We start from the raw sequence: 14,914 nt of genomic DNA, 5'->3' as shown, positions 1-14,914 counted from the left end.
AGTGGAAACTTGCAAACCACACATATAAGTGGATGTAATGGCTGAGATTCTGTACTCCACAGATTTCTTTCAAAATCAGTCTTATTCTATTTGCACTTTGGTTTGTTGGAGTCTGTGCTGTACCAGTCAGTAAATATATTGAATATTACTACTGATTATATATATGAAAATTCTTTGAAAATTGTATCACTTTATAAAAATGATTGTTATTTTTGTTATGTCTCTTTTGAAGTGTGGTGCCCATTTGACATGTGATAATCACAGATATTTAGAGCAACAAAAGATTCTCATATGCTAGACAGATTTACAAAGGCAGGAACCATGGTTTCCTAACGTATAATAAATAATCAATAAATTTTTGTGAAATGAATGGATGAATGTTCCTTATATGTAACCGGCCAAAATTTTCTAAATGAATGTAGAATGTATTTCTGATGTTTCAAATTAAATATACCATCTACTGTCAGGGGGCTCAGAGTTTTCACACTCTTAAGTGGCTGTTGTGCTATTGTTATTGAAAGGAGAAAAACTCCACCAATCAGTACAGCAATTCACAGGTAAATTTTGTTTATTTTCTCTGAAGAATTTCATCTGAGTGCTGTTTTAGATGCGGTCTTTCCATAGAAACACAAATAAACTCACGAGGAGTTTAAACTGAAACTACTGCTATAAAAGTAGGTACTTATTGGCCTTCAATTTATCTAACTTTTATCTTACAGACTGTGAGCTCATTTAATAGCGTCAAGCAAAGGAAGCTGGAATAGCATCCTCTGTACTGCATACCTTTGGGACCTTCCTGTATAATGTCGACATTCAGTCTCAACCAACCTGACAATAAAATGATCCATTTATCCAACACAAGCAGGCAGAGGAGGAGATACTGCATCTTTTCACTCTGCCTCTCACTCCCGGAGCTAGTCCGATGCTTCCTTTGGGCCAAACACACGAACACATAAAGCACTTCATCAACAATTTTTCGTGTTTTCTGTTAAATTGGGTTACTCTTCTTACGTGAATTTTCCCCTAGATACTTTTTCCAAGTAGCACAGAAAGTATTTGAGGTGATCTAAAACTTTTTAATAATGAACTTTGTGGTTATAAAGCCCTAGGACTAAGAAACACTTACAAACAAATAAAAATGACCAGTTACCATTATATAGATAAGACTACTGAGGAGTTTAGGAGAAATCTCTGATGCTTAAAAAAAAAAAAAGATATATCAGACTAATCTTAAAATCAAACTTTTCAAAGGGGTAGTATTGTCTAATTAAGGACTTTTATAAGTTCCTTGGGGTCTACTCTGTAAAGTAATTATTTTAATCACCAAGAGTATTGAGTAAAATTTTTAGTTCCTTAATTCCACTCCCTGGTAGTTCGGTTGCATTAAAAAAAGCACAAAAAGCAATTATATTTTTACCTAAAATAGTCCATTACTATTATCATTGCTTACTTAGATTTCTTTTTTTCATGCTGAAAATAAACCATGCCTGGTTGGGCCATGTTTTGTTGCCACTGTAGAATTCTAGAATGACCAGACAGAATTGAGACCCTGGGAAATTCTGACTGTATTATATGATTATAGATAATAGCATAATTATTTGAGGGGAACCCCAAATTCCAGTGTCCCTAAAATATCTTTCTATCAACTTGTCGAGGTACCTAAAAACTCCATCATCCTCTTTTAAGCCCTCATTTTCTTGAATACTCTTATTAGAATAAAAATATGTTATTGATAGGCTGTTAACATATATATCAATGACAATAAGTAGGATTCTAACTGAAAAAAAAATGAGACCTGGGCAGAAAGATTTTGGTTGGGAAATGGAGGCAGAAAGCCCATCAGGAAAGCATGCAATGCTCAATGAAAAAGCCTGCTTAGCTATAGATGGTATGAGGACTGGGTCCTATATCAGCAATCTTTCAATTGCAATATTCAGAAAATCCAGCAGAAAATGTCTAAAACCAGAAGGGAATTTACTGGCTCTTGTCACCAATACTCACAGCCTATGCGCCACTTTTCAATTTATTGCCTCTTAGCTCCAAATTCACCCTTCAATATATGTTCTACGATAACAGACAATCCCTTTTGGTGTTTCTCTTTTAAAGGGAGACACTCTTTGACATCATTAGCAGCATCTTTTCAAATACCATGTCTACTCAGGCAAGGGAAACAAAAGAAAAAATAAACAAATGGGACTGCATCAGACTAAAAAGCTTCTACAAGACAAAGGAAACCATCAACAAAATGAAAAGACAACCCACCAACTGGGAGAAAATATTTGCAAATCATATATCTGACAAGGGGTTAATTTCCAAAATATATAAAGAACTCATATAACTCAACAACAAAAAACCAAACCATCTAATCAGAAAATAGGCAGAGGATATGAACAGACATTTTTCCAAAGCAGATATACAGATGCCCAACAGACACATGAAAAGATGTTCAACATCACTAATTATTAGGGAAATGCAAATCATAACTGCAATGAGATATCACCTCACACCCATCAGAATGGCTATAATTAATAAGACAAGAAATAGTAAGTGTTGGAGAGGATGTGGAGAAAGGGCAAACTACATACACTGCTGGTGGGAATGCAAACTGGTGCAGCCACTATGGAAAAAAGTATGGAGATTTCTCAAAAAATTAAAAATGGAAATACCTTACAATCCAGCTATCCCACTACCGAGTATTTATCCAAAGAACATGAAATCAACAATACAAAGATCTATGCACTCCTATGTTCATTGTAGCATTATTCCTAATAGCCAAGATGTGGAAGCAACCCAAGTGCCCATCAACTGATGAATGGATAAAGAAGATGTGGTGTATATATACAGTGGAATACTATTCAGCCATAAAAAAGACAAAATCATCCCATTTGCAACAACATGGATGGACCTTGAGGGTATGATGTTAAGCAAAATAAGACAGACAGAGAAAGACAAACACTGTATGATTTCACTCGTGTGGAAGATAAACAAACACATGCACAAAGAGAACAGATTAGTGGGTACCAGATGGGAAGGGGGTGGTGGGGGTGGAGGAAAGGGATAAAGGGGAACATATGTGTGGTGACAGATGAAAACTAGACTATTGGTAGTGAGTACAATGCAGTCTATACAGAAACTGATAGATAATAACGTACACCTGAAATTACATGTTATAAACCAATATGACCTCAAAATAATAATAATAATAATAAAGAGAGACCTATGTGAAGCCTTTTCAGTAGAGGGCACTGGAGAGACCTCGCAGGAGGAAGGGGCTCCCCTGCCGTGTCTGGCAGCTGCTCAGTGAGCCAGCAATGTGGGTCTAAGGACATCTGGTGAAGCTCTGCCCCAGCCATGTGCCCAGAATGCAGTCCTTGGGCAACTCTGCAGCCTGGTAATAACCTTCCTGCTGCACACTTGACCTGGAAATTAGCACTCCAAAAGCTTCTTGTCTGCATCAGTGCCCCATTTCTCTTTACAGGTCCCTGTGCAACCTGTCAGTGCCCCGGAGGGTCCCCACCAAGTCAGCTTCTACTCCCTCTGTAAGCCCTACATGCTTTGCCTGTGGACCAGAAGGTTTCTACCGTCCAGCAGTTGCTGACTGCCTGCTCCCCACCTGCACTCCACAGGGCTGCTTCCTCATTGCCCAGCAACTGCAGAACAGCTCTGGTCTGGGAAACCTAGGTAATTTCTGGGCTATGCAGTGGTAGGGTGGAACTACACCTTCTCCAAGGAGGTCTGAACCCCAGCCTTGGGGAGAAGGCCCCCTTCCAATTTTGTCTTTCTGTGAATATTCTTCCTCAGCCCTGGGTACCACATAAAATTTCCTAATATCTTATAGTTACTCTCTTAACATAATTTAATAATTCTTTACATTAAACTTCCCATGTTTATCTCCCTGTGTAGTTTCTATCTCCTGATTGGACCCAGACTGATGCACTTTGACTCGAGGTACAAAAATTATTACCAGGATCAGACTCTTGGCTGTGTTTCCTTTGGGTTGTCTCTATCTCAGCCAGTCTCCCTTTTTGTGGCTTCACATATTATATTTTTATGCCATTAAATCTATTTGAAGGATCAAAATTTCTTTTTTCCAGAAGCCCCAGCTACATCTCCTCACACATCAATAGCTTATTTTGGGTCACATGCACATCCCTGATGCTATTACTGTGTCAGCTAGGGATTCTCAGTTTCCCACTATCTACTTACCTGGTTAGTCACTTCTATATTCTAGGGTTTGTCATTTACAACACCCTACTTCTGGTATCAATTTCTACATCAATTACGAATTTTGCTATTGCAAGTGATGTAAACCCAACTCAAATGGCTTAAATCAAAATAGGGAATTTACTGAATCATGCAATTGAAAAGTCTACAGTGAACCTGGCTTCACATGCACCTTCATTCAGAGCTTAAATTACATCATTAAGATCCCCTTATGAGTTGCTTCTACTCTCAGGCTGACTGTTCTATGCTCAGACAGCATAATGGATAGGGCAGTTCCAGTCGTCACATCTTCATGTTACTAAATCCAGTTGAAGAGTCAAAGCTTCTCTTTTCTCTCAAAGCTTTGTCTTCTCTTTGGGAGCATATGTCCCAATGGGTTGTTGTGATGGTTAATTGTGGTAATATTTGTTATGTGAGCCATTGTTACCATTATCTCATTAACTCTATCCATTAATTCTTGTCCATCTGTGTATTAAACACTATGGTCAAGCCGACAGAATATCTGGATCAATTTGGGGTCCTCTTTTAGAGTTGAAAGGGAAGGTATTCAATCCCATACAAACTACACATTTGAGAATGAAGATGTGTAAATGCTCTAAAGGAACAATAGAGTACTTTTTGCCAGAAATAAGAGGGAAAAGCCAGGAAGACAATTGTGATGGTTCATTTTATGTGTCAACTTGTCTGGGCTACAGGGTGCTCAGATATTTGGTCAAATGTTATTCGGGATGTGTCTATGAGGGTGTTTTTGGATGAGATTAACATTTGAATTGGTAGACTGCGCAAAGCAGATTGCTCTACCTGATGTGGGTGAGGCTCATCCAATCAGTTGAATAGAAATAAAGGGATGACCCTGTCATGAGTAAAAGACACCTCCTCCTGCCTGCCTGGTAAGCTGGGACATTAGTCTTTCCAGCTTTTGGAATTGAACTGAAACATTGGCTCTTATGGGGTCTTGAGCCTGAACAGCTTTTGCCTGGAACTGCACCATCAGCTGTCCTGGGTCTCCAGCTTGCTGACTGTACATCTTGGACTTGTTAACCTCCATAATCACATGAGCCCATTTCTTATAATAAATCTCTCTCTCTGTCTCTCTCTCTCTGTCTCTCTCTACACACACACACACACACACACACACACACATCCTGTTGGTTCTGTGTCAGTACTGACCTCTGAAAAGGAAGGGAAGAGAAGAAGGAGACAGGATGGTGGTGGTGGTGGGGGCAGTGGATGAAGAAATGACAATTGGAGGAAAATTGGGAAAGAAACATCTTCCTGTTTCACAATTTTGTCTTGGGCTGGTAGTGTATTCACCAATTCCAGGCTTTCAGTCTGCTCATCTCTCACCTTTGGGGTTCTGTAAGATACAAAACACTGTAACTTTCCATCACTCATCTACTGGTTTGTTGGCAAGAACAAAGAGGACACTGGGAGACCTGTACTCCTAGGCTGGGATAAAATTTGACTCATAGAGTCCCTTTGGAGGCATATAATGATTATAGATATTTTGTAAGAAACTGACTCAATGGTTTATTTGCTTGTCATTTAGTCACACATCCAATTATCCACTTAGCAACATATGCTGGCAGTATGTGACGTAATGCAAGGAATTCTAAGATATGTAAGACAAAGTTCCTGGTTCTCCAATGATTTATACACTTGTTAGAGGATAAGACAAATTAAAAAATATCTGAAATACAGGGATTTATGGGATCAAGTTCTTAAGAGAGGTTCAAATTATTGTTGCCACTCAGAGAGGGAGAGATAATGTCTGTTGACATCAGGAAGGGCTTCATAAAATGGTGTATTGAACTTTGAAAAATAGATAGGATTTTGATATGAAGAGATGATTCCCAGTGAGAAACTGCATGAACAAAAGAACAGGCTTAAAAAGTGATAGAACCTGTTCTGGGATGAGTGAAGAAACCAACATAGTTTGTTGCGGACTAAATGTTTGTTTCCCCCCCAAAATTCATATGTTGAAGCCCTAACCCCCAACGGGATGGTATTAGGAGGAGGGGCCTTTGGGAGGTGATTAGGTCATGTTAATGGAGCCCTCATGATGGGATTAGTGCCCTTTTAGGAAGATACATGAAAGAACTTGCCTCTTTTCCCTCTGCTCTCTGCCATATGAAGATGCAGCCAGAAGATGGCCATCTGCACACCAGGAGGCAGGTCCCCGCCAGACACCGGATCTGATGGCACTTTCATCTTGGGCTTCACAAATGTAAGGAATCAATGTTTGTTGTTTAAGCCACACATTCTGTGGTTACTTGTGTAGCAACTTGAACGAAGACATAGTTGGAACATAACATTCAGTGAGGCCTGTTGAGCGAGAGTAAGGTAGGGAAAGATAGTGGTCAGCCTTAAGAGCCAAGCTAAGAACCTATATTTTTTAAAAAATTGTACAGAAATGTGCACAAAACACAAGTGTATAGATCAATGGATTATTACAAAGTTAACACACTCATGAAAGCACTACCCAGCTCGCAAAATAGAACGTTACCAACATATCAGAAGCCACACTCATGCCCCTTCAAACCCTACACCTTTCTTTTTCCCTGAAGGAAACTATACTGACTTCTAACACCATAGATTAATGTTGTCTAATTTTGAATTCTATGTAAATGTCACTAGTTAGTGTATATTATTTTGTGTCTAACTTCTTTCATTCAGTATTGTTGCGATTTATACATGCTGTTGAACATTTGTACATGTCGTATTTATAGTTCATTTATTTTCATTGTTTTATAAGCATTTCAGTGTATGAATAGACCACAATTTATTTATCAAAGTCACCATTGTTTGTGTGGAATTTGGGGGTCATAGGATATGTGCATGTTCAGCTTTAGTAGATTCTGAGAATCGACTTTCCAAAATGCTCCTATCCATACCCTTCCACCAGCAGTACAGGAGAGTTCTTGTTGCTCCATGACCTCTCCAACACTTGGTGTTTTCAGACTTTTAATTTTTAGTCTATGAGATTTGGACTTAATTTTGTATGCAATGGGCAGCCACTGAAGGATTTTGAGTTGGAAAGGGGTGTGAATTAGACAGACACGTCTGGTAGTGCTGCATCGATTATAGAGTGAGAGAAAAATTTAAGCAGGGAGACCAGTTGGGATGCTTTTGTAATAATTTCATAAAATAATGTGGAAACAAACTAGAGTATTAACAGAGGGGCTAAACATGAAGAGACACAGGGTATTACTCCCATAGCGTGCCTGTAAATAATAAGATTTGGCAATTAATAAACCGTGGGGTAAAGGCAGCAAGGGTGACCGGAGATGAGCACATGTTTGAGTTTAAGGGACTGACAGAATGGTAGGGTCTTAATCAATTAAGAAGGCTTGGGAGAAATTCTGGTTTTGGGGAAATTGTTTTTATTTAAATTATATCATTTACTTTATTTAACTACTTTACCAGACCCTTAGTTCAAATTTGTGACAATCTTCTTCTCCATTTCTCATTTCTCACTATTGCTGTGGAAGGTCATTCTCAGTGGAAGTTGGATCTGTCAGGGAAGAAAGACCCAAGACTACGGTGGAATAGTTCAGTGGCCTCCCTCTCGGTGAACTCAGTACCTGGAGAAAGCAGCGGCAGCTTTTCTATTGTTTGCACCTGACAGCTTTGGTGTAAGGAGTGATAGTAGCTGCAAGAATGACAGGCTTGGGACTTCCGGGAAACCTGAGGCCACATGGCTTTTAAAGTAGGAGCTATTCTGTGTGCTCACTTCCATCACTAATTCTTTCTTTTTCTCTAGACATTTTTTCCTACCACAGACATAAGCAATGGCTTCTTCTGTTTTTGCAATAAATATTTTTTTAACTGGTATTCACAGGGATATGGCCAAGATGTAGATACTCCAGGGCCAGCACTTCACTACATTCACCTGTACTGGTGTTCAGATAGTAACTCCTATGGATTATTTTTAATTTTTGACATAGTTTGCTTGGATAACAGTTCAGGCATTGCTGGGTTCACCTATCTACATGAAGGCCTATTGAATGGATCTCATGGGCTCCATGTCTGTTTTAGCACAGCCTTTAGAGTAGAGGCTTTCAAGAATATCTTTGGTAATATTTATCTACCATTGTATCCAAAAGCCTAAGACTACTCATTAAGCTTGTTTATATTGTTTCCTCCAATGAAATCACTTTGACAAAGGTTTTGTCTTAAATTTGTACTTTCCAGGCCTGTTACTATATCTCGATAGCTAACTAACAGTGTGGCACTAACAGGAAACAGAAGTAATAGTACCTTATATTTCTAAACCACTTTAAAATTTACAGGTTGCATTTACATCTATTTGATATCCCTTTACTCTCTCCATCACCCTGTGAGTGAGTTGTTGTTACTTTCATTTTTCGGATGAAGAAACATAGGCTCAAGGATATATGTAGTGTCACAGCCAGGACTTCAAATCAGGTCTTCTAATGCTAGGTTCGGTGCCTGTGATGGCTAATTTTACCTGTCAACTCAACCGGGCCATGGGATACCCAGATATCTGGTTAAACATTATTTCTGGGTGTGTCTATGAGGGTGTTTCTGGCGGAGATTAGCATTGAATTGGTGGATTGAGTAAAGCAGCTCGTCCTCACCCAATGTGGGTGAGCATCATCCAACCCACTGAGGGCCTGAGTAGAACAAAACGATGGAGGAAGGTCAAATTGTCTCTCTCTGCCTGACTATTGGAGCTGAGACGTCAGTCTTTTCCTGCCCTTGGACTGAGCACACCACCAGTGCTCCTGGTTCTCAGGCCTTTAGACTCAGACTTGATTTATACCACCGGCTTTCCTGGGTCTCCAGTTTGCAGACTGCAGATGGTGGGACTTCTCAGCCTCCATAATCGTGTGAGCCTATTCCTTATAATGCCTCTCGTTCTCCTGTTGGTTCAGTTTTTTGGGAGAACCCAGACTAATACAGTGCCCTTTAGCAGTGCCTCTGCCTGATTACCTTTTGCATCTAGCTATGGATTTTCCTGTTATTCCTCAACTGTTAATTAAGAGCTATATTCTTACAAGGTGAGCATTATCTGTATATTGAGCACATATACTTTAGCATTAGACAACATCAGCGATTCTCAAAATTATCAGATTAATTTAGTACCTGGAACCAACCTGTATTCAGGGGTTAATCTTATGGCATAAGACTTACCTTTAACCTTTTTTTTCATTTGGTTTAACCAATGTCACCCGCTTGTGTGAATAGGCTTCCAGTGAATAGCCAGTGAACTTTTATTATAGGCTTATTTTACATTTGACTTCTTGGGGCACCTATAGGGAGTTGTCAACTACAGCCTGATTATATTGTCAAAAAGTTGGTTTTTATAGTCTAAGAATTGAGTCAATGCATATATAACATTTTTCCTGAGAGAAATAAAATTATTTTCTTGGATATGTTACATAAATCATCAGTATGTGTGAATTTTTGAAGAGATTGGTCATTGGTAAATGTATGAAAGAAAATAATCCAAAACAAACCAGAGAGAAAAGGCAACCCTTGTATTAGCTTAACATTAAATATCACTCAGCACACAGGTGAAAGATCAAAATGCAGATGAGAACAGATGTAATGTTTGTTGATTTATTAGCAGCATGCAACTCAATCACGCATTGGAGTCTACTGACTAAGATCAATGTAATGGAAAACACAACTGTCTTGAGTACTGTTCTTCTAGGCTTTTCCAGTGAAAAGATATTTTTAGGCAGCACTATGAAATTTAGAGAACAGTGAAAGGTAATGAGGTATTCTTCACAGGGCAGTGTACCATGTCTATTCCATCAATGAAAGAATAATGACATGAGTCAGAAAAGCTGAACATATATACATTTAAATTCCTGAAAAATGATGTGGGTGTACAGTTATTTAATTGTTTGGATGTTTTGTCAATGTTTACTTCGTGGCTAACCAGTGAACATCTCCATATTCAACCATGTCAGAGATTTACAAACACAGTTAAACTTCCCCGCTTCTGTGGGATTGGAGAATGATCCAGCCAACATGAACCCAGTTGGAGAAAGGGATTTATTAATTAGGTTCCTGGATGAGGACGAGTAAGCGATTCTTACTCAAAAGTCTGAGGATGCTGTGAGTCACAGGGATTGGCAAATATGAACTTCAAATCTGTGGAGGTCAAAGGAAAGAAAGGACATTAGATTTGCAGAGCCAAAAATTAGGCCAAAAACCAAAATAGGAAAAACACAAAAGCCATTTGGGAATGAATAGGCAGTTCCTTGACAATTTCCTTATTTGACAATGCCAGGGGATAAGATGACTGAGGTTTTTCACTATGGAACAGTGGACACATGATGAGTGGAGGGAGTCAGGCTGGCTCAAAGGGCAGAGAGCTGAGCGGATGATTATTGATTATTCTTCCCTACAATAGACTTTATCTAGTATTCTGTCGATAGACACAATTTAAAATATATTACCACAAAAAAGTTACAAATGTAGTCAATTGTTTAGTTTTTCTATAGGATTCTAAACAATGTTTGACTCATTTTTAAAAACTGAATTAGATGATTTCAGAATTCAATTAGTAATAAAGAACCACAGACTCAGAAAGGAAGAACAGTTTCAAGGTTACCCAGGCTCTTGATTCAGGAGACCTTTCTATGGTGTTCAGTTTGAGTAATAGTCTAGTGTTTGGTTGTCTGTTGACAGGGTACATGCTACTCTATGAGGCACCCCATTCCGTTGTGTACAGCCTTATATTTGTAAAATTTTTTTGACTCCTTGGCGACTTCCCTGATTTCTAGCAGCATTTTGATTTATGTTTATGAAAAACCCTCTTCTCTATCAGATGCAGTCTAGCGGAACTACTAATCATGGCCCTGACCTTACCCTAAACGGGATACCAATGTGACCCAAGGGAGACCACAGTCACCCTCTCCCTTGAATTTGAGTCTTGAGCACAGTGACAAAGGTTTGGCATTGTTTCCTTTGCAGCTCTGACCAGACTATTTTTTTCCCTGAGACTGCCTGTATTTCCTGCTTTGTCATTCTCTGAATGAATCTTCTCTGGTTTTTCTTGTTTCCAAAACTGATTCTTCTGTGTGTGACAATCAACTGGGAAGCCTATTAAAAATGAAGATTCCCAGATCTCTCCCCCTCAAGTGTGTAATTTAGTAATATGGGGTGTGGGTACAGGAAGTAAAATCTATAACACACTCTCAGTGACACTGATACAGTCAGACTGTGTGCTGACTTTTGGGAACCACTGTTCAGATGACATAACTCAAATGTAAATTTGTCCTTTAATAGAAAATTTCTGAAAGTGGAAAAGGCTGACTGGCCAACTCACTAAATGAATGAATCCCAGTTCTTTCATTCATTCAGAAATTCAACAAACAGATATGGAGCATCCATGCTGTGCCAGACACCATCACACACCTGGGGATATGTAATATCATTAAGATTATTTGAGACTTGCTATTGGTGGGCAGTGAGGCACTGACGAGAGAGTAAGGAGTGCACGTCTGGATTTCCAGGTCTTATATTCAGTACCCATCACCAATAATCTTCAAAATAAATGGACAAGCATTTATTTCTGTGTTCTTTATGCCTCATACTCCTCAAAAATGTAGCAATGTAGATTTTTAAATCTAGGTGTGTTCCTTCATGTATGTAAAATAATTCTAGGTAAAATCAGAAGTCTCAGCTCTAATTAATTACTCTTAGAAATAATAACAGAATTCAACCATATCAATTTTCTGCCAGTTTTAATAAAACAAGATTTTCTTCTTTAATTGTGCCAATGAATTGCCTTTTATTGTGCCAGTGTGCCTCTTATTACATATTATGCATGTATGTTACATGCATAATATATAATAATAATAACTGTATAGTTGAACAGGATATGAAAATGTTCAGAGGCTCCTTCTTTCATGTAACAACAAAAATAACTCACATAAAATATTTGCTATTAAATTAGGCTCAGATTTCATATTATTTTCAAGGGTATTTTAAGATTCTACATCAATAGTCCTAAGTAAATTTTGAAAATTTTGTCTCTTCTTACAAATTTTTGTTGACCTCTAAAATTTCTGACCATAAGCTTAAATAGTTGTAAAACATATAGTTTACAAAAAATTGTGAGCAATGACCGAAAAATTTCATCAGTCTTTGAAATGTATCCATTGTAGTTCCCTTCATAATCCATATAAAAATACATGAACAAACTCATTTTAACAGTCAGAAATTATTCATTAATTTTTTTCTCTCAACTCCTATTTCCATACCACTTTTCCAATAGAATTTTATTCTAGTTTAATATATTCTTTCTTCCTGAAAGTCTTTTAGTGATCACTGTTTCCTGCCGTAAAAATATGTATGTACATTGAAAAGTAATTAAAAATTTATGACCATGAGACTTCTAGTGTTGAAATTTCTTCTGAATTAAATTTTCATTACACTTATTAATACAAAATTAACCTAAACAACATAAACAATTGTACATTTAGATAATAAACATAAAGTTAAAATTTATTAGAAATGTGTCCATTAGTCACATGGTTGGGCTATTTTTTGTTCAGTAAATGTGTGTATCTATGGAAGCATATTAGTTATTGTTAGAATGAGCTGAAGATCAGCATCGATCTCTTTTATTTTTGTTTTTATGGATATAAGATCTGAGAAAACATATTCCCATAAAAAAGCAGATGAGAATGGAAAGAGTTTTGTTTTAGCAATGTCACTCAAATATTTGAACTCCTTCCAAGTTACATGCCCAAATCACATAGTTATCTAGCATCAAAAATTATTTTTAATGATCTACCAGCTGTCATCTTAGGTCTTCTTTCAGTTTTGTTAAAGGCGAAGAATAAAAACAATTCCAGATTTTATGACTTAGTTATTAGTCATTTACTTTCTCAATACCAACACCACTGTTTTGAATTGTCCTATTGTTTGGAACTCTGGAGATTTTTATACTCAGGATCAATGCACCATAGTAAGATGGTAAAATGGATGACAGGCATACCTATCCTTTTTATTTATTTTTTATTTTTTTTAAAGGATTATTTTATTTTTTTCCCCCAAAGCCCCAGTAGATAGTTGTATGTCACAGTTGCACATCCTTCTAGTTGCTGTATGTGGGACGTGGCCTCAGCATGGCTGGAGAAGCAGTGCGTTGGTGCGTGCCCGGGATCCGAACCCCAGGCCGCCAGCAGCAGAGCGTGGGCACCTAACCGCCAAGCCACGGGGCCAGCCCCACATACCTATCCTTTTTAAAATGAACAACTGACATGCATATTCTTAGGCGGTCTAGTTTTGGAAAGAGTACATGTGAAGCTTAGGATCTGGAAATCATTTCCTAAAAATTATTCATGCCCCAAAGCACACATGTCCTGGTTTGAAATATGCTAGTCTAAGCATGTGTCCTTTTGAAGATAGTTACTGGTTATTCAATACTGGTTATGTGAATGTAGGTTTTTCTATATTGGAACACAGAGACCTATGGTAGATTGTATGTTCCAAAATTGCTGCAAAAAGATCCCCTGCCCCTTATGCTCTTCTTAAAGTGTGACATCGACACTTTTCCCATTGAGAAGTGAGGATCTATTTTCCCTTCCTTTGGATTTTGGGGGGATTGTGACTATGGAGGAAGTAACTCTCTGATTTTGGAGGCTGGGTCTTAAAAGGTGATAAAGCTTCTGCCTGTCCACATGGGATGCTCACTCTTAAAACCCAGCTGCCCTGCTGCGAGGAAACCAGACCAGGTGGGAAGGCTGTGAGGAGGTATTTAGGCTGACAGCCTCATTTGAGATCCCAGAAAACAGCCAGCATCCTAGTCATCTGGATACGACTGCATGAGGACCCCAAGCAAGAACCCCAGAACTAACAGAGAGAATGATAGAATTGTCACCATTGCTTTAAGCCATTACGTTTTTTTTTCACAATTTTATTTATTTATTTTTCCCCCCCAAAGCCCCAGTAGATAGTTGTATGTCATAGCTGCACATTCTTCTAGTTGCTGTATGTGGGACGCGGCCTCAGCATGGCCGGAGAAGCGGTGCGTCAGTGCGCGCCCGGGATCCGAACCCTGGCCGCCAGCAGCGGAGCGCGCCGCACCCAACCGCTAAGCCACGGGGCCGGCCCGCCACTATGTTGTAGGGTGATTCATTACGTAGTAAAAATAATCAGAATAGTATCTAACAGAATACCTAGTAACCAAAATAATTTGACATCCATTCAATTTAAAATTTATAAAAGTTCTACCTGATTTGAGATGAAAGTTATCTTTGCATATTATGAAAATTGCGAAGTACATTAGTAGTGCATAAAGATTGCAGGGAATATATTAAACAGTTTAAGTTTAATTTCACTAAAGAAAATATAGCTTGATTTTCATATGTTCCAATTTATTATTGATTAGAGTACTGCATATATATGAGATTACTCAAAATCCTTATCTTTTATTTTATTTACTTTTAAAAAATTTAATTATTATTCTCAAAGTAATACTTGTGCTTAAATTTAAAAGCCAAACAGTACTACAAGCCTAAAAACAAACAAACAAGTAAATAGAAGCAAACCCCTGTCCCCTTCTCATTCTCTTCAAGCAAACATTTATTTTCAGTCACTTTTATCTGTTTAATCTGGTATTTACCTCCCAATTTCTGACACCATGCCTTATTTCTAGCTCTGTGCGTTTTTGTTTTTAATTTTAGACATTATTTATTAACTT

At 38.1% G+C, this 14,914-nt stretch overlaps 1 protein-coding gene across 3 annotated transcripts in view; it reads left to right on the top strand.

Moving 5' to 3' along the window:
• LOC147918093 (uncharacterized) overlaps positions 1-12,458 on the top strand; it is a 31,381-nt gene extending 18,923 nt beyond the window's left edge. For 2 of the 3 annotated variants that reach the window (XR_015556376.1, XM_087449037.1), the window contains exons 2-4: positions 3,479-3,681; positions 6,361-6,451; positions 7,716-12,458. Coding sequence is in view for 2 of the 3 variants with exons in the window: in XM_087449037.1 (XP_087305163.1) it covers positions 3,479-3,681; positions 6,361-6,451; positions 7,716-7,776 (355 nt within the window). In the remaining variant the exon portion in view is untranslated. The remainder of the gene's footprint in view (positions 1-3,478; positions 3,682-6,360; positions 6,452-7,715) is intronic. The other variant, XM_087449047.1, reaches the window with a different exon arrangement.
• The last annotated feature ends 2,456 nt before the right edge of the window (positions 12,459-14,914 follow it).

This window comes from Ceratotherium simum, chromosome 2 (assembly GCF_057802395.1).
Source record: "Ceratotherium simum simum isolate JZ-2026a chromosome 2, ASM5780239v1, whole genome shotgun sequence".
In the NCBI taxonomy this organism is placed as follows: Eukaryota; Metazoa; Chordata; class Mammalia; order Perissodactyla; family Rhinocerotidae; genus Ceratotherium; species Ceratotherium simum.
The sequence above is the reverse complement of the archived record's forward strand: the minus strand, read 5'-3'. Positions and strand labels throughout refer to the sequence as shown.